At 38.6% G+C, this 19,822-nt stretch overlaps 1 protein-coding gene across 4 annotated transcripts in view; it reads left to right on the plus strand.

Moving 5' to 3' along the window:
- USP47 (ubiquitin specific peptidase 47) overlaps nucleotides 1-19,822 on the plus strand; it is a 47,257-nt gene that overhangs the window by 25,952 nt on the left and 1,483 nt on the right. For 2 of the 4 annotated variants that reach the window (XM_083418573.1, XM_083418575.1), the window contains 19 exons: nucleotides 2,350-2,445; nucleotides 2,551-2,703; nucleotides 4,145-4,312; nucleotides 5,930-6,061; nucleotides 6,513-6,589; nucleotides 6,980-7,035; nucleotides 7,554-7,666; nucleotides 9,063-9,167; nucleotides 9,525-9,732; nucleotides 9,988-10,103; nucleotides 10,292-10,411; nucleotides 10,726-11,506; nucleotides 12,909-13,084; nucleotides 14,003-14,083; nucleotides 14,977-15,092; nucleotides 15,609-15,727; nucleotides 16,849-16,979; nucleotides 18,454-18,501; nucleotides 18,777-18,907. In XM_083418573.1, the coding sequence (XP_083274699.1) occupies nucleotides 2,350-2,445; nucleotides 2,551-2,703; nucleotides 4,145-4,312; nucleotides 5,930-6,061; nucleotides 6,513-6,589; nucleotides 6,980-7,035; nucleotides 7,554-7,666; nucleotides 9,063-9,167; nucleotides 9,525-9,732; nucleotides 9,988-10,103; nucleotides 10,292-10,411; nucleotides 10,726-11,506; nucleotides 12,909-13,084; nucleotides 14,003-14,083; nucleotides 14,977-15,092; nucleotides 15,609-15,727; nucleotides 16,849-16,979; nucleotides 18,454-18,501; nucleotides 18,777-18,907 (2,927 nt within the window). The remainder of the gene's footprint in view (nucleotides 1-2,349; nucleotides 2,446-2,550; nucleotides 2,704-4,144; nucleotides 4,313-5,929; nucleotides 6,062-6,512; nucleotides 6,590-6,979; nucleotides 7,036-7,553; nucleotides 7,667-9,062; nucleotides 9,168-9,524; nucleotides 9,733-9,987; nucleotides 10,104-10,291; nucleotides 10,412-10,725; nucleotides 11,507-12,908; nucleotides 13,085-14,002; nucleotides 14,084-14,976; nucleotides 15,093-15,608; nucleotides 15,728-16,848; nucleotides 16,980-18,453; nucleotides 18,502-18,776; nucleotides 18,908-19,822) is intronic. The other 2 variants (XM_083418574.1, XM_083418576.1) reach the window with 1 other exon arrangement.

A 19,822-nucleotide genomic window follows, 5' to 3' on the forward strand; every position in this document is an offset into this window, starting at 1 on the left:
GGCATAAATAGAAACTAACAGGTCATATGCTCAGCATTTTTGACAAGTTGTTTCATACAACTCATAATTCGCCCCCCCCCCAATATTATTCATAGTATTGGGAAGAAGAGAGAAATGGGGAATAATGCACTGAGACAAAATAAGAATCTCTCTTAATTTCCTATGCTAAGGACTTCCAGTTGATATGTTCAAAACATACCTATTGTGCATGCACCATTTGTGAGGTAGCCACACATGTCTCAAACCAGAAACATTACCTTATTTTATTAAGGGATTTCTGTACCACCCTTCAGGTAGCTTTCATTTTCTGAGTGGTATGTGTATAGTGATAAACCTATTAATACAAAGATATAATCTAACCACTGAAAGCATAAAATCCTTGTAAAAACATACTAAAAGCACAGGAGGAAAAAAAAGGCCTTTGACTACTGGCAAAAAATGCAGTGCCATCTTTTTGGCGCCAGGTGATTTTTCCTGGACCTTCAGGGACAGGACATTGCAACTGGAAATGCCCTGTCCCTTGCTGCCACTTGCCTTACATCAAACTGTGGAGAGGCCCTTGGAGGAGGTCATTAATGTATAGTCAAATTTATACATTTTTATTACTTGGAGTGACTTACAACAACTAAAAAACTACAAAGCATATGAAATACAATGGTATGCGGGAGTAGGCATTTCTTCAGGTACCAAGACCCAAGAGTCAAGTACTGAGGCATGCTTCACTGTTGCCTACATCTAAGCATTCCTTATCCTCAGAAGCGTCCACGCTCTGTTTCTTAACGCGTCACAGATTTAGTGTACCAACTAGCTGGAACGAGCCAAGCTAAGCAATGACTTGTTGCATTTATTTACCATTAACAGTGGCACCTTTTTGTAAGGATTTATTGAATGATCCCATAGTAGATACACTGAAAAACTATCGGGGACAAAATGATGCCAAAACAGTGGTTCATGCAGAATGGGAAACCTGTAATAAATCTGAAGTTTTTTTGAAACGGGAAAGTTGTACCTCACTCCATTTGAGCAGATGGAATAAATGGTTCAACTGGAGAGTTTTTTTCAGCACACTGGCCCAAAATTTATTATGCATCTTAGGGCATCAGACCAGAGGATTTACTTCACTATATTCTTGAATATCAGCTTTATTCCGATATTAGAACCTTTACTAAGGAACATGAAATATTAGAGAATAAAAAAAAAGTTTACTACAAGGGACTAATCTGTGTGACATGAAAAGTAGTCTCCTTTGTGACAAAAGCCTCCAGCCTCAGGGAAAGGGATTTGGAATCCATTTCAGACAACTGATAGAATGATTTTATGTCCTTCTAACTGTGAATTCTATCTCCCCTATTTTCAATTTTTTGTTTTAGTAACAATTAAAACATTCTGTATTATTTGGGGTTTCGATATATTTTGCTTTTATGCAGAATTTAAATGTAGGTTATATTCTCTTTTGATACAGCAGTGCTTTTTTTCTAGAAAAAGAGGTGCAGGTACTCACCGTGAAGTTGTTACAGTAAGTGCCACACTTTTAACAACAACAAAAAGAGGTGCTAGTACTGCGTACCCTTGAGTACCCCTGAAAAAAGCAATGTTCTACAGACTAATTCAGTAAATTCTACTCCATTGGGTAGCTGCCTTTGTGGTTTTAGGCTTACCAGAAAAATGAATTTCTTATTCTGCTTTCATACCTGACAGTGCACACACATTTTTCCATATATGGAGCTTTTTAATCTGTATTGGAAAAATTGCAAACATAAGCCACCTCTCTCATATAGCCATACAATGATATAAAGTTAGGCTGTTGGCAGTTTATACACTGAAATATGCATATTCTGTTTAATGGGACTTAATATACACATAGCTATGTGCAGAACTGAAATCTAAGATTTCAGATTAATATGACAATACCTTTAAGAGATGACAGAACAGAATTAATACCTTTAAAAATATTTCCTCTGCTTAATTTTGCACTTGTTCCTGAAAGATCAGGGCCATCTTTAAACCAGGGGGGTAAGACCATGAAACTGCTGACTGTGCCACTGTGGCTTAATGTGATGTGCAAGATAACAGACTTGGATTGTTCACAAAACTTAATTCTGATGGAACCATCAATTTGTAATAAAATGTGATGTGTTATTGATCATGATTTGACTGCTTACCTAAGGTAGAATGCAAAAGTTGTTTACCCTTGAGTTTTTCCCTCCCTAACCCAGTAGCTGCTTTTTTATTTTGTTTATGGAGATTACTTTAAAATATTAAATCACCTGTTAAATGAACTTTGCTTGTTGCACAGCTCCACATTACCTGTCTCAGCAGCTGCTTATCTTTTCCTCCCCACTTGATTAGGAGGAAGCTTTACATGCTTTCATTCAGCCGGAGATCCTTGATGGCCCCAATCAGTACTTCTGTGAACGGTGCAAGAAGAAATGTGATGCAAGGAAGGTAATAAATGCCTTTTGACAGAACTCTGGACTAACTGGATATATATCCTTGATATTTATCATTGCCTTTATATCTTTCTTTCTTTTTTTGCCTTATGTTTTTCAGGGCTTGCGTTTTTTGCATTTTCCCTATCTGCTGACCTTGCAGCTAAAGAGATTTGACTTTGATTACACCACTATGCACAGGATAAAACTTAATGACCGTATGACATTTCCAGAAGAGCTAGACATGGGTTCATTTATCGATATTGAAGATGAGGTAACAAGCCTGCTGGTTGTGTTTTAAGAATTACCTTTATCTCTCAAATGTAGTTTTGTTGGCCTGAGTATCAAACAAAAATAATTTTGAAATCTGTTCCCAGTGTCAAGGCCTAAACATATCATTTTTCCCTTTTTGAAATCTTGCTAAACATAAAACACTGGCTTGTTGCTGTGAAACCTGGTTTTTAAAATTTTCAATCCCAGGTGAAAACACCCATTAAAAATATATATCTAGGCCTGACTATGGAACTAAGTTGGTACTTCTTGCATGTTTGGTCCATCAAAGAGATTCACTGGTGGAAGAGTGATATTTGCCACTCTGCCCTGCCCCACCCCACCCCCGCAAATACCTTCTTGTTCTGGGAGATTCTCCCAGCCCTCTGGAGATTATTCTCAGAGGGGCTGCAAGATGGAGGGGGAAATGGCAGAAAACACTTCTCCCCCACCCCCCCCACTTCTGCTACAGGCTACCTCCACTGGTTCAGAAGCTTTTCTTTGATTACAAAGGGACACCACTGGCTGTAACCAGTGTGCTGAGCTGTCTGAAGTTAAATCTGCTTTGTTCTTTACTGGAACCTTGAGGTCCACCAGCAGGATCCAGATGCAAAATAGTGGTCCATGGATGTAGGAATATAGTTTGAATAAAGGAACAGAAGAACCCTGAGCACATACGGAATAAAATTCCTGGCCTGAGTATCAGACTTGAGCTCATCATTCTTTCATGCCAAAAATTCAGATTTCTTTATTTCAGCAGGGATTTTTTTGGGGGGGGCGGGCAGCCTTTTAGCTGTTACTCTTGTAAAACAACTAGAAACTGTTGCCAGTCTACTGGAGAGTATAGAGTCCTCAGAGTTGATCTGCCTTCTGCTGACTCCTGTGCAAAAGGCTATTATTGTCTTGTCTTGTATCTTTATCCAAGGGGGTAGAAAATCAATGAAGTGTAGCGACATCTTGGCAGCTAACAAATTTATTATGACACAGTTCTGCGAAAGCTTATGCCATGATAAATTTGTTCATTAAGGTGTGACCACAGCTTATTTTAAACTTTTATGTTACAATTGAACAGTTCAGAGGTCAGTGAACAGACAATGAAACCATGTGCAGAGGGTTCCCATGGGCATCTATAATGCCCTATTTTCCCTTGCCCCTACATGTACACATGTATGCAGATAGTACAAGGAATGAGGATAGGCACTCAAACCTATTTGGGGGTTCTTGAGTCCTTGGGAATCCACATTTGTACTTTGAACTTTGAATCCTAGTACTTTGAACTAGATTGGGTCTATGGAACTCTTTATGTTGAAGCATAAGAAATCTTAAGGAATGTGTCAAATGTTTTTGTAGTATTCAAGAGTACAGCACAAGCATTACATACAAAGTTTATCAGATGTATAGGTCCTTAATATTTTCTAAACTGCTTCTGGTTACTTATTTTTAAGAAGTCTCCTCAAACAGAAAGCTGCACTGACAGTGGCGCAGAGAATGAAGGGAGTTGTCATAGTGATCAGATGAGCAATGATTTTTCAAATGATGATGGGGTTGATGAAGGAATATGCCTGGAAAGCAATAGTGCTGCTGAAAGGATTTCAAAAGCTGCCAGTGAAAAGGTACCTTGTAAAAGTGGCTATGTGTGATTTGCTCCACCCAATAATTGATCATGTTTTAAAATGTATGCCTTATTGAGAGAGTTCTGTTATGCTATCAATGAATAATACATATTCCAGAATTTAGAATTGTAGAGAAATCTCAACTAGATCATCCAACCTCTGGTTAAAAACCTCCAAGAAAGAAGAGGCTACCACCTCCCATGAGAGTCTCTTCCACTGTTTAACAGCTCTTACTGTCGGAAAGTTCTTCTGATGTTTAGTGGGAATCTCCTTTATTGTCACTTGAATCCATTGGTTTGGGTCCCAGCCTCTGGAAGAGGAGCTTCATCTTCCATGTGACAGCTTTTAGATATTTGAAGATTGCTATCATATCTCCTCTCAGTCTCCTCTTTAGCAGGTTAAACATACCCAATTCCCTCAACTTTTCCTCATAAGTCTTGGTTTCCAGTCCCTTGATTATCTTGGTCGCCCTCATCTGCACACATTCCAGCTTGTCAATATCCTTCTTAAATTCTGCCCAGTACACAGTACTCCTGGTGTGGTTTGACCAAGCCAGAATAGAGCAGGACTATTACTTCCTTTGATTGAAACTTGATATTTTGGTTGACGCCAAATCCTTTCGCAAGCTTACAGTGTAAGATGTTGAAAATGCTGAAGGAAAACATGACTACGGCTTCATGACTGCCTAATGTTTGTAGAATAAAATGTATGGTCAAGTAAAAATTGTAGTGCTTGGATCAGAAGGCAGCACTAATCTTCATGATATCTACATAAAAACATGATATACATAATGTGGAGATAGCAAAGTCATTATCCAATCTAGGAAAATTCCTTCCGCAGATGTGACCGTTTGTTGTTTCATATAATGAGTGCAAGGAGGAAGAACCAGCAGTATTGGCTAAAGGTTACCAGTTTGCTATGAGGATGGGGCTGCTTGCCTACATCCACTGGCAGAGGAAGAGGAGTGCGGGGGGAGCGTACCACCCCCAGCAGCGCGATCCTGGTGGGGTGTCATCACAGTTGCCCCCCACGCTGGGCGCCACGCCCCCAGGATGCGCACCAGCCCCACCCCAGCCTGCTCTCCGCCCCCCGGTGCCAGAGCATGAAGCTCTGCCACTACCTACATCAATATAAAAACTAGCTGCTGTCCAGAAAACTTGGTATACAACTGGCTGGAATAAAGTGTGTGAAATACTAGAAATGGTTCATAAGCTGTCTTCAGCGTCAGTACCACAATCCAATGCTGTTTACTATACTAATAAATTGGTGAAGGAAGAGAAATGGTTTAAATGTTTTTAGATGGTATTATGACTATTTTAGAGGACAGGGTCATAATCTGAAAATTTTCTACAATTTTTTGAATTGTGCTGTTCCAGAAGTATTCTGTTAGATACTCATAGATGTTGGTGAAACATTGAAAGGAGTTACTTAATGGTGTGGTAGCGACTAAGGAATAAATTTGAAGTATTAGTCCTAACCTTTTAGTGCATGGTTGCTATAATCAAGAAAGATACCATCAAACTTGAACAAATCTTAAAATTAAATTTTATATAATCCTGCAAAAAAATTAATTGTAGCCTTTTTCTGAACGATATGTTTGTTTCTACTTTCTCACAGAATTCATTATTATATGAACTGTTTTCTGTCATGGTCCATTCGGGAAGTGCAGCTGGAGGCCATTACTATGCATGCATAAAATCGTTCACTGATGATCAATGGTACAGCTTCAATGATCAACATGTTAGCAAGGTAAGTTAATTGTCTTATATTCGGTTTCCAGTCTCTGAGACATAGTGCCTGCTCTCACGTAACTATAATGGCAGCACCAGTAAGCTAGTGGGACATATTGACAGGCTTGGGGTAGGGGATCATGAAGATTGCAGTTCAAAAACCTGTTCAAATTCCAAAGCAAATGCAGTTAATTCTCTATATTGCAGGTTGGAAAGGACTGTGGCAGACTGCCTTAAGATAGTCCTGTAGTGCAATTTATTCCGCATACTGCAGGGTAGGGTCTGTGCAGACTTGCCACAACATTGCAGCATTTGTCTAGAGACATTAGATGGGGGTTGGGCTAAAGTGGAGAGAATAGCTTATATCAGCCCTGTATTGTGTAGCCCATAATTAATATTGCAGCTTAGATATGCTACTATAGCTGATGAAGTAATTAATAAGGAAAATTATGTGCCATCTTTTCCCCTAGATAACTCATGAAGACATTAAGAAAACTTATGGCGGAACATCTGGAAGCAGAGGGTATTATTCCAGTGCTTTTGCAAGGTTAGGAAAGTTTAAATAAACTGTAAAGTTTGTATAGTACAACTGAATTTTCTGAATTAATATAATTATATTCAGAGTTATGGATAAAAGGTTTCTCAGTATGTTCTGTTGACTACCTAGGGGTGAAATCAAAGTATTTTGAGGGAGGAGACACAAATCTTCGTCTCTCCTCCCTCAAAATACTTTGATTTCACCCCTAGGTAGTATCTAGCCTAATCAAAGAGGTGGGGTTTTTTATTGCTAGGTCTTGAGCTCCGCTATGCTAATTGTAAAAAGTGTTTGTGTTATTAAGACTTAGATATGTTTGTACACATTTAGTTTAGATATTGTGTGCAGGTGTGGTTTTTTCCACATCCACAATAGATACTGACTCTGAAATTTTCCCAACAGCTCTACAAACGCATACATGCTTATATATAGACTGAAGGATACAACGAGGAATGCAAGTAAGTGGTGGTTTTCATAAATATAGTTTCATATTTCACAACAAATAAAACTGCAGAAATGAGTAAAGACAACTGTCCCTTTTAAAATAAAAATTAATTCACACCCTCTCCTTTTTTTGTTTACTAAGTTTCCTAAATGTTGTACGTCAAGCTAAATACTTTTTAAATAACACAAAACAAAAACTTCACAAAACCCGTGTCTCCACTTACACAAATACTTTTAAAATGCAAGTCAGGGCATGTTGTGGCAAAATGTTGAAACAGTACAACAGATAAAATTACATAGTGAATTTAAAGGTATGGTGTTTCTGCTGTTGGCCTTGAGATGGTCTTGAAGGCGCATGATGCAGCTCTGCTGCTAAGGCTAATGGGATATGTGTCAGTACTGTTTATATGATAGGCTGCCTGGAAGCAGTTATGTAAGGTGGTTTGATCTCTATTTTAGATGAAGAATAAGCAAAGTACTGAACGTTCTGAAAGAGTAGCTCATTTGAACTTTTGCCTATTTGCATTGTTAGAGTTCCTAGAAGTGACTGAATATCCAGAGCACATTAAAAGACTTGTAGAAAAAGAAAAGGAGTTGGAAGAACAAGAAAAGAGACAACGTGAAATAGAGCGCAATACTTGCAAGGTTTGTTCTGACATGTTTCATCTCAATAGAATTTGTGCTTTCACAGTAGAATTTGTGGTGGGATTGTGCATTGACACCCCCCCCCCCAATGGAAATCAGTCAAGACTCAATCCCAAATTAAGACAGCCATCCCCAACCTAGGGCTCTCCAGATGTTGATGGGCTGCTACGCCCATCAACTCCTGTGGTTTTCTTCTTCATTTAAACTATAAAAATGATTAAGTTAGAGAGGAATATTAAGTATTATTTATGTATTAATTAAATTTCTATACCGCCCTTCATCTGAGAATCACAGGGCAGTTTACAATATAAAATAGGTATCATATAGTTGATAGGCAGCAATAATTTTCTTTGGAAAAATGGAGATCAGCAACAATACCAGCTGTTAATGGAGAGAAAGAAATGTGGGCATTTGTCTCTCAATAGCCATGTTAACTCATTATATGAGGTTTAAGGCAGAAGGCAAGTGAAGAAAAGCTAAATTTGCAACAAATAGGTAGCCATTTGTTGAAAATAGCAAGGATTTAGTGCTAATCCAAATATATCGTACTTTTGCAATATTTTAAAGTTGGGTTTTGTGGGGATGGTTGAACTATTATTTAATCTGTTGTCAAAAGGTTATGATCTAGATTCTTGGTGCTTTTTTCCTCTGCTTTTTAACTTTAATTCCCATTGAAATTGAGTGCATGTTTCTAACTAAGCAGTGTTTTTTCATTAAAGAAAAATAAATTAATCTACAAATTCCAGTAGTTTCACAGAAATTCTTTTGTAGAGCCAAAATGAGTATTTTTTTTTATTTGCTTGAAAATATTACAGAATTCGTGAGTGTGAATAAATGCATCTCTTCAGTTTGCAAGAAACACACACTGAGTTACAGGAGTTTTTAACTCTAACCAGAAGTTCCCTTTTCATGTGAAGAGATGACTTTCTGTATCCTGTAGTATTTGTCTCCACAAAAGAGGTGTAATATATGCAGATCAGTTACATCAGAGGTCATTGATACCTGAATTGTCTGCATGTTCTCACTTGACACTGTGCTAACAAATTACTGTTACACTATAGATTTCTAGGGAACTAGTTTGCCCAAGTACAGTAGCTCTAAATTTTCATTAATTGCCTTGTTTGACAATTGCCCAGTTAAGAGTTCCAGTAACCCGTAGTTTTATTAGGCTGAGAACAAGCTATCTGCCTGCATGCTTTTCTTCAACTCCCTCCCCCCACATCTGTCTTCCCTTTATGAACCCACCTTCTGCTCAGAATGGTTGTGCATAGAATGGTTGTGCATGTTCTCTAAACATTGCTAGATACTACTACTGCATTTTTATAATTTCATAGATCATACCTATCAAATGTATTCAAATCTATTTGACTTGATCCTTTTGTTTATGACTATACAGATAAAATTGTTCTGTTTGCATCCTGTGAAACAAATAATGATGGAGAATAAACTAGAAGTTCACAAGGACAAGACTCTGAAGGAAGCTGTTGAGATAGCCTATAAGGTACAGTATAATGTATTTCAGATTGTAATTTATACACTGGGTATAAATCCATGTATTCATGGTAAACCTTAACTAATTAGCTCAGTCTTCATTACACAGTAACAATACTGAAAGTAGAATTTTCCTGGTCCAGTTTTTAGTAGGGCTGAGGGGAATCTTGACATGTCTAGACTGAGTATGCAAACACCTCTTAACATTATATTTATTTCTCATATTTTCTTAAACTCCCGGTGGCTAGAACCAGTTGATCAAATTGTAAAACTTGAAATAATAGTTCCCTTTTACTCCAGTTTTGACTGAATGTTTGCTCAGAATTACTGTATATTTCAAGGAATTATTCTTCATCTTTGCATTTAGATAATGGATTTAGAAGAAGCGGTTCCCCTGGATTGCTGTCGTCTTGTTAAATATGATGAGTTCCACGACTATTTGGAGCGATCATATGAAGGAGAAGAGGACACTCCAATGGGAATCTTGCTTGGAGGTGTTAAATCAACATACATGTTTGATCTACTCCTGGAAACAAGGCGACCTGACCAAGCTTTCCAGTGTTACAAACCTGGTGGTAAGTAATATTTCTTAAAGATTCCCTGGGTATGACTGAGAAGCATTAATTTGTTCAATAAACATGCTTAATTTAGCTAAACTGAGAGATATTTGAATCAGTCTTCTGAAATCATTTTATAAAATTATGCCATGTGCTTTCTCTGAAGAGATATTAATTTATCTACTAAATGGCTGCAGCTGTTGAAATGATGACCTTTCTTCTTTTCATGTAATGTGTCTTCATGTGTGATAATTTATTTTCTTATTTTGATAGAAGTCATGGTAAAAGTTCATGTTGTTGACCTAAAGCAAGAAACTGTGGCTCCTCCAATTAGTGTCCGTGCTTATTTGAACCAGACAGTTACGGAATTTAAGCATCTCATTTCAAAGGTAAATCAATTGCATCATCTTGTGTTATGGCAAAGTTCACTCTTGCATGGCATTTGTGTTTTATAAAGATATAGCAATATCTATATTGTATAAAATGTACTCTGAAAAGAAATTATATGCAGATTATCTTTTTATAGTCAGCTTGCAAAAAATGATTAACAGTATCTTATTTCTTTTGGCCTCCTTAGACTGTACATTTGCCGGCTGAAACAATGCGGGTTGTGCTGGAACGTTGCTACAATGATTTGCGTCTCCTCGGTGTGGCTAACAAAACACTTAAAGCTGAAGGCTTTTTTAGGAGCAATAAAGTAAGATTTTATGTTAAATTAGTTTTGTCTTGGGAAGTGCTAATGTTGTTTCTTAAATCCACTGTATGTCAACATGTTTTTAAAAAACCTATATCTCAAATAGCATATGAAAACAAAATGAGATGGGGTGGCTTCCAAAGAATAACCATTGTCTAGATTTCAGCAGTATTGGCTAAGACCATAGACCTGTCCTGTAAGAATAACTTAATTGACAGATGCATCCTTTGTGTATTTCCATATCTGAGTGCTCTATACATAAATTCCTTATGAAACAGAATTTTTCTTCATTTCTTCATTTCATATCTTTATTTTAGGTATTTATTGAAAGTTCAGAGTCTCAGGATCGACAACTGGCATTTACAGATTCACAGTTATGGAAACTCCTAGATCGGCATGCAAATACAATCAGACTGTACGTTTCATTACCAGAACAATCTCCTGGATCACAGTTCAGGCGGACAGTTTTACAGAAAGCCAGTGGAGACTCTGGAAATCTAGATGAAATATGTGAAAGAGTGAAAGGACCTCTAGGTAATATGAAATCAGTAGAAGCTATCCTAGAAGAAAGCACTGAAAAACTTAAAACCTTATCTCTACAGCAACAGCAGCAAGAAGGGGATAATGGAGACAGTAGCAAGAGCACAGAGGCAAGTGACTTTGAAAACATTGAATCTCCTTCAAATGAGGTAGACTCATCAGTATCAGCAGAAAACCGAGAACTTGAAAACCAAATACAGGTTTCTGATCCAGATAATTTCCAGTCAGAGGAACGATCAGACTCTGATGTGAATAATGACAGGAGTACAAGTTCGGTGGACAGTGATATTCTTAGTTCCAGTCACAGTAGTGACACATTGTGCAATGTAGACAGCGCTGCTATACCCTTGGCCAATGGACTTGACTCACACAGTATAACAAGCAGTCGGAGATCCAAAGCCAACGAAGGGAAAAAAGAAACATGGGATACAGCTGAAGAGGATTCTGGAACTGACAGTGAATATGATGAAAGTGGGAAGAGCAGGGGAGAAGCACAATATATGTATTTCAAAGCAGAGCCCTACGTTGCAGAAGAAGGTTCGGGAGAGGGGCAAAAATGTATGTATGAAAGGCAAAACATATGTTTTGAAATGTACATTTTTATTATTTTACATTTGCATGCCTCCATTCAACAAAATTTGTAAATTTACCCACACATGTATTTACAAAATGGAGAAAGATTCTCCTAGATACTCGGAGTGATATCCAATTTTGGCTCACTAGATGTGACAGAGCCACATCTTGTACACTGTATAGTCTGCTGCATCCCTGTAACTAATTTGGAGGATCTGGTCCAGGCGTCAGGAAACTTTTTCAGCAGGGGGCTGGTCCTCTGTCCCTCAGACCTTGGGGGGGGGGGGCGGGCAGCGGACTATATTTTGAAGGGAAAAAATGAACGAATTCCTATGCCCCACAAATAACCCAGAGATGCATTTTAAATAAAAGGACACATTCTACTTGTGTAGAAACATGCTGATTCCCGGACCATCCATGGGCCAGATTTAGAAGGCTATTGGGCCGCATCCGGGCCTTAGGTTGCCTACCCCTGGTCTGGTCCCTCAATCCTCTAGAGCAGATTTTGGAGGTCTGCAGAGAGCTGCAGGATATGGAGGCCCCACTGTGCAAGTGAAAATCTGGTGTACTGACACTGCTGGATATTGCCCTTAGGAGAACATAAGAGAATGAGGTGTGGAGAATTCTCTACTTCCCAATATTTTATTGGAAACCTTCATGGCTAATCTTCATATTTTGGCAGAGTATTTGCATTTGAGTGAAAATGCTAGGTGCCATTCTGTAGTTGACAGGAAATGCTGCAAATATGCCATGCCTCTTCTGCGTGACAAAAAAGGGGGAAAGTTAGAGACTGTTCCTTTTCGGGAGGAGAGGATGACATCCTCCCCAAACTCTTCGACCTGTGTGCCTGTAATTTAGCAAACATGATTCATTTTGAAAGGGCAACTATGCCTATAAAGTTTATCTACTTCGGTCAAAAAGAAGTGTCAGGCTTTGTTTGGTTTTTGTTTCCTAATACAGTGGTACCTCAGGTTACAGACGCTTCAGGTTACAGACTCCGCTAACCCAGAAATGGTACCTCGGGTTAAGAACTTTGCTTCAGGATGAGAACAGAAATCGTGTGTTGGTGGCGCAGCAGCAGCGGGAGGCCCCATTAGCTAAAGTGATACCTCAGGTTAAGAACGGACTTCTGGAACGAATTAAGTTCTTCACCCGAGGTACCACTATAGTGAATGGGGGTTAGCAAAGCAGATATGAACATCCATTCCATTCTACTTGTTGCTGAACTGGGGTTCACAGTCTCCACTTAGTGGAGAGCACTTGAAGATGATTCACTTGACACTGCTACATTACAGGAGTAGCATAGTAGATATTAGCAAGTATACATTATGCACAAAGAATTTCATTGGGTTTCTTTCTTTCTTTCTTTCTTTCTTTTTTGCTTTAGGGCTATTGATTCATGTTGATAAAAGAATTACGCTCTCTGCCTTCAAACAACACTTGGAGCCTTTTGTTGGCGTTCCATCCTCTCAGTTTAAGGTCTTTCGAGTTTATGCCAGCAATCAGGAGTTTGAGAGTGTTCGGCTGAATGAGACCCTTTCATCCTTCTCAGATGACAACAAGGTTAGCAAAATATGCTGTTAAATACTGAAATACATGTAGTAAGGTCCAGAATATGGGGATTATTCAGATATTTTGCATGTGAAGCATTTGTCTCTGTGTTGCAATATAGGGACTTAGTAGCTACATAGGAAAAACCACATTCTACAACTAGGGTAATTTATGAAACTTTGTTAAATATATATATTCCATAATTGAAACTGTATTTTCTCTTCACCTTAGTTGTAGCTAGATGACTTTGGTGGGTCATCTAAACCAAATCGTATATTCCACATTAAAAAAAATTATCCCTGACTTGAGTCTGTTGAACACCCTTTTTAAAGCTTCTTGCCACACCTTCCTTCACCCTCCTAAAATCTGAGACTCTAAATTTTGCGGTGCAACCATTTCCTCATGCCTGTAATATCAAAATAACAAAAATCTGTGGGCCTTCTGGTGGTTATGATTCTTGCTGCATTGACCTAAGGGTGTCGACTTGACCCCCACATTGTGGGGATGTATTGTGTGATGTGTCGTCACATTCCACTTCATGTGTCCTGCTCCCACCTAGCTAGGATGCACAGGCGTCCTGCCAGTGAGATACTGGTGCTCACACACCGGGTGGAGAATGGGGAGTGCGGAGCTGTACTTTGCACTCGGCCTCCTCCCCGCACAATATCAGGCGGGGAGGAGCCAGCGAAGTGCAGCCTCCGGGCTCCACACTTGGCCTCCTCTTGCCCGTGCAACATCAGCAAGGAGGTGGAGTGGGCCACAGGATTTTGGGGGAGGCCCAGGCCCTTTCTTGAAAAATTTGGGGGGGGGGCTGAAGACTCCACAGCCCCCGCCACTTGACACGCCTGGTATTGACTATATTCCATGATGATGATAAGAGACAGCTAACATCTAATCTTGTTTCTATTTTCCCCACCCCTAATTTAAAAGATAACAATTCGGCTTGGGAGAGCATTGAAGAAAGGTGAATACAGAGTCAAGGTTTATCAGCTCTTGGTAAATGATCCAGAGGTAAGTAAAGCTTGAAAAAACTTGTGTTTGGGTTAGCTTATCATATGAAAGTTGGACCATTTACAGTTTAATTATTTGAGTATGTGCATCATCATTTTATGGGAGCCACTGTGACAAAAAACAGAAATTATTTCTGGGGAAAGTTGTGCATTTAACATATAAATTGTGGCATGAATCTGTTGTCACTTAGTTGCCACAGAGAAAGTGCAGATTATAGAAGCACAAATTCAGTGGAATGCATTATTGCATGCGATTTAGCACATTAAAAGTAATTCATTTCTATTACGTGTCATTATCATTCTAATTAGCCTCTGACTGTGCTCACATGTCATGGTGAACCATAAACCATGGCTTACTATTGCATGCTGCTGAATTGCTCTTCTTTGCTCCACTCATCCTTGAACTGGGAACAAAAAACCATATGAGCCTTGGATTACTGTGTTGTATGAACCAGCACTCAAGATTTGTTTCCTAGCTACTCCCTGAACCCATGGAAGGAGTGGTTGAATATGAGCATGAGGAAATACATAAAATAAACTAGTCTAGTGTTGTTTCCCCATTACTAACAATAATTGGTTAAACCATTGATGCTGACTTCGTACAACACAAGACAGTGACATGTATTTTCCTTAATCATTAAATGGACATGACACATAACAACAAACTTTTTAAATATTGCATTGCTTTATTACTGAGTTCTGCATACCTGATAAACAGAAATCCTAAATAGTCTGTTACATTGGTGGTGATCATGTGTGGAAACCATGGGGTATATTTTTTCAGTGCTATGGCGGCTATGGCAGCAGCCCTGTATTTTATAACTTCACCTTTTATGAGTGTGTCAGAGAGTGATTTCTCTAATAAGCTTAATAATTTTACATTTGTTTTCGCAGCCCTGCAAGTTTCTTCTAGATTCTGTTTTTGCTAAAGGAATGACTGTGCGGCAGTCAAAAGAGGAGCTACTTCCTCAGCTCAGGGAACAGTGTGGACTAGATCTGACTATTGACAGGTAAATCACGCTACAGTGAAGTTTATGTGAGGTTGCCTAAAGCCTGAACTCAAGATGTTTACAAAAAATGGGGAACCGTTGATTTTTGCCATTTAAAGCAAAAAGTATGGGGAAATGCTACTTTTTTTATTACGTGTTTTAAAATTAAATCTTGAGCAAATATAGTGTGACATGGGAAACCTAGTTTGCTTGTTCAGTGTTGTCATGGACACTTAGCACAATGTAGCACACAATATTTGTCTTTGCATCAGACTTTATATTGTTTCTCATGGAACAAAAACCTTGCTCCATTTCTGCAAGTTCAAACATTATCCTAAAAAACAAAGGATTCCATATGGATATTGAAAAGTTGTATTAGCCCTCTTAGCTCAGATTGGCTAAGTGCTTGTAGTAGAACACATGACCTTTCCCTAATGTAAACAAGGCATTATTCAGATTAAATATTGAGGCCTTAATCTTTATAATGGTTCTGTTTATGGACATACGCTAACATTTCTGCAAATCTTTTTCCTGTAGATTTCGCCTGAGAAAGAAGACCTGGAAAAATCCAGGAACTGTGTTTCTGGATTATCATGTTTATGAAGAAGACATTAATATTTCAAGTAACTGGGAGGTTTTCCTAGAAATACTTGATGGTAATAAGATTGCACAGTAAAAACTGTTTAGCTTAAACTGTTTGAAGCCTTTTAATTGTACCGGAATTAGCTAGCTATATTATCAGAAAATTATCGGTTTTTTAAAAACACATTTTAGTGAGACAAAGTGCAACCAATGTGTATTGATGTATTATAGTAATTCAAAAGGGACAAATGAGTGGCAGGAGTTGTATTAAATTTCTTGACTGTGTGAGTGAGATGTCTTAGCATAATCAGTTTTGAGAGATTCATATGCAGGGAAGAAGTTCAAATTAGAAACTAGATTTAAAACCTATAAATGTTATGGGTATCCTTAATGAATTTGTGAATATCTGTTCTGCAAATAGTTTTTATTGAGACTACATAATATTTAATTCTGTATCTGTGGAACTACTTGCACAAAGTCTTTACATTATCTCAAATATTTTCTTTTAAAAATTAATGTCTATTTTTAGTGACACTTATCCAAAGATACACAAAAGTTCATACCCTCTACAAAGTATCTTTTTATAATACACCAGAATAAAAGAAATCGTTTTAAAATCTAATCTAAAAAGGAACAGAAGCAAAAAGATGGAAAGGAAAGAGGGGGTGGAGAGACAAAAGAGAAAATGAAAAAAGATAAAAATATTTCTGGTTCTCTGTTCTTCAGCTAAATATAGTATGCCATTAACATCTAATTATTCCAGTGAGAGAGCCAGTGTGGTGTAGTGGTTAAGAGCGGTAGTCTCGTAATCTGGGGAACCGGGTTTGCGTCTCCGCTCCTCCACATGCAGCTGCTGGGTGACCTTGGGCTAGTCACACTTCTTTGAAGTCTCTCAGCCCCACTCACCTCACAGAGTGTTTGTTGTGGGGGAGGAAGGGAAAGGAGAATGTTAGCCGCTTTGAGACTCCTTAAAGGGAGTGAAAGGCGGGATATCAAATCCAAACTCTTCTTCTTCTTCTATTTTCTATAAGCCATTTTTTCCCCAATCTTTAAATCCAGATATTGCAAGTTCATTTTCTCTTATGCAAAAAGTCCTTGTATTTCCAATTCTTTATAAATGTCAATAATGATTTTTCTCCGATTAAACACATAAACTATGCCATCTCAGCTAATAAGTTTATCAAATCTTCTTCAGGAGCAGAAAAAATGAAATCTATGTCACAGCTTGCTGTTCTGTCAAGAAGGTGGAGGCCATCAGAGATGAAGCTGGATCCATTTCAGGAAGTAGTTTTGGAGAGCAGCAGTGTTGATGAATTAAAAGAAAAGGTAAATTACAGAGCAGTCCTATGGAGGTTGGTGGGTGGGGGGAGAGTCATCCAACACCCTACCTGCTAATTGTGGTCAGGGCAGCTTTTGTTCTCTTTACCTCTCCTATTGACAACAAAACACATTTTTCAACTCAAGAGTCGTCGCATTTATTTATGAGCAACCTCTGAGGATTGCATGCCAGTGGTAGATGGGGTCAGAGGCAAAGGTGGGCAGAAAAATGTATGTGACTCTAAACCTTTCAGCCATACAGAAGTCATAGGTTACTATATGCACACACTTCTTGCTGTCTTCCATTTCAAACAATCAAGAGTGATCAGTCTAAGGATACATTGTAGCCAGAAAAGAGCGCTTGGAAGAGCAGGATGAGTGAGGGATGTGGACTGGGGGGAAAGGATGTGACCTAGGAAAAGTCCCAAGGGCTGAATAGAGAGGCCTGGATTGCCATATTTGGCCCCCCGTTCTGAGTTCCCTGCCCCTTCTGTAGTTAATTGATTAACCCCAACTGGAGGGAAAATTAACTATGTTGCTGTACATCTTTCCATATCCATCCTATGTGATGGTGACCTCTGTTCTTCCCCACCATGGAAGTCATTCAACAAACTGAAGCTTAATCCAGACGAGACACATGCTGATGGTGGTTAGTCATGTTGATGGGGGCTGAGAAGGTCACATATCCATGTAAAGATCATACTTGCAGTTTGCCAACAGAGGTTTTGTTTGGTATTTACAAATGGCATTCAATATGTGAAAAGCTGCACTTCTTAGGATTTTGTGCTGATTGTTATGTCAAGTCTTGACACTTGAAGCCCTGATGTCCCTGGTAGCAAGAAGTAGCTTCTTCTAGATTCAGCTAGCTGGAGGCTTCAACTAGCCTTGGAAATAGCTTGGCCACAGTGATCCATGATTTGGTAGCCTTCCAGTTGGATTACTGTAATGGGTTATATGTGGGTCTGCCCTTGAAGACAACAAGGAAACTTCTCTTAGTACAGTACTTGCTCCCTGTTCATTTCCAAGTCCAAGTATTTTAAAGCTCTAAGCAATTTGGGTCTGAAATGTCTCCTGCCTATATCCATAAGATGTTTGGGGCCTTTCTCTTGAGTCCTTGGCAGAGTTTTGTATGTATGTACTAAGGAAAAAATTATTTCTGCAGTGGCAGACATGCTTAAGACATTTTTCTCAGCCCTGCCATTTATGAAGGGTTATGTTGCCTCAATCTTCTTTTTAGTTTCTATATTATTTTGTTGCCTCTGTATAAATTGCATAATGAATATTGTATTGTATTTGTATGTGGAGTAATTTAATGTCTTATTGTATACTGTATTCAATGAACATTTAGAAATATTTAAAATAACATTTTGTGTAGAACTTTAAATGTGCATAAAACATAATGCAATTTGTGATAACAAATCCGCTACTTTATCTTATATTTGTCTCTTCATCAAATAAATCTGGCACTGAATTTTTTTTACAGCTTAGTGAAATAAGTGGAATCCTTTTAGAAAACATTGAGTTTGCAAAGGTGAGAATTTTATTTTTCTCTTAATCCTGCAGTGTTTTTTTAAACTTGTCTGTGCATGAAAGCCCATTCCTAAGCACTAGCTGTTTGACACAAGCATCTCTGTACTCATACCATGGTGGACGGTAAGCTAAATCCTCTCTTGTGGGGAGGAGAGTGAATGGCGAGCAGGGGTCTGGATGATGAGTGCTTTCACTGTATCTGCAGTTGCCCATGTATAGTATGTATCTTCTTGGTATATAGATGCTCTTTTTGCTAAGGTGCTTTGTTCTTTCCAGGGCAGAGGAACATTTCCATGTGAGATCTCAATTTTAGAAATACATCAGGATTTGGATTGGAATCCTAAGGTTTCAACACTGAATGTATGGCCTCTCTACATCTGTGATGATGGAGCAGTGATTTTTTATAGGTATGCCTTTCTGTTGTTGTTTTTTAAATACATTGAAAAACATAGTAATTGTTTAGTACTAAACCAATAACAAAGTTGAGACTGAAATTCTCCCCCTCCCCCCCCCAAAAAAAACCCCCTCAGTAGGGCAATGTTTTAGAGTAGTCAGGAATGTTCAGTGGATTGTGCACAGGCACTCCTTGCAATCAGCCTGCCCAAGTCTGGTGATCCTTCCAACTCTGATTAAATTAAACTTCAGTGTGTTCTTAACCCTGCTTTCCAGATGTTGCTGTCTGTGGGGAAGCTAGCACATTAGGCACCACACAAGTGTCCTCAGATCTGCTGTGCCCACCACCAGACTTCCAACTAAGTAGAGATATTGTGTTAAAACACTTTTTGTGCACCGTTGCCACTGTTCAAATGTGCAGCTACTGTGGTAACTAAAAGACACAAGTGGCAGAGTATGCAGCTCTTTGCAGTTATGCCCGTTCACATACCACCAGTGAAGTACTGATAACTAGGTCTTTTCCTCACCAATTCAACAGTGCATCTGGTCCAAACATTGGCTCTTACTTCAGAGTTCTGCATATCTATTCAGAGCAGATGTCAAAGTTGATTCTCAAGTTGCTTACCGTATCCTTTCAGAGTCTCAGGTTGATTAAGTATTGGTGGCACCCCGTTTTCAAAACGCAATATTATTTTCAAACTCCCTAATTTTGCCTCCAGCCTAGCAGTACCCCTTACTTATGGATTTGGGATAGGACTATTGCTTCAGGGGGACCACATGGAGAAAAACTGTCTTTATCTAGCATGCATCTACTACCATGATGTGCCTGGCATTATGCAAAGAATTTTTAAAAAATCTATTGACTATGCCTTAGATTAAAAACGAGCAAGCCCTATTTATTTAAAGTGCATTATTATGGAATTTAAAAT

This window comes from Podarcis tiliguerta (genome assembly GCF_965153285.1).
Source record: "Podarcis tiliguerta genome assembly, chromosome: 1".
NCBI classification, from domain to species: domain Eukaryota; kingdom Metazoa; phylum Chordata; class Lepidosauria; order Squamata; family Lacertidae; genus Podarcis; species Podarcis tiliguerta.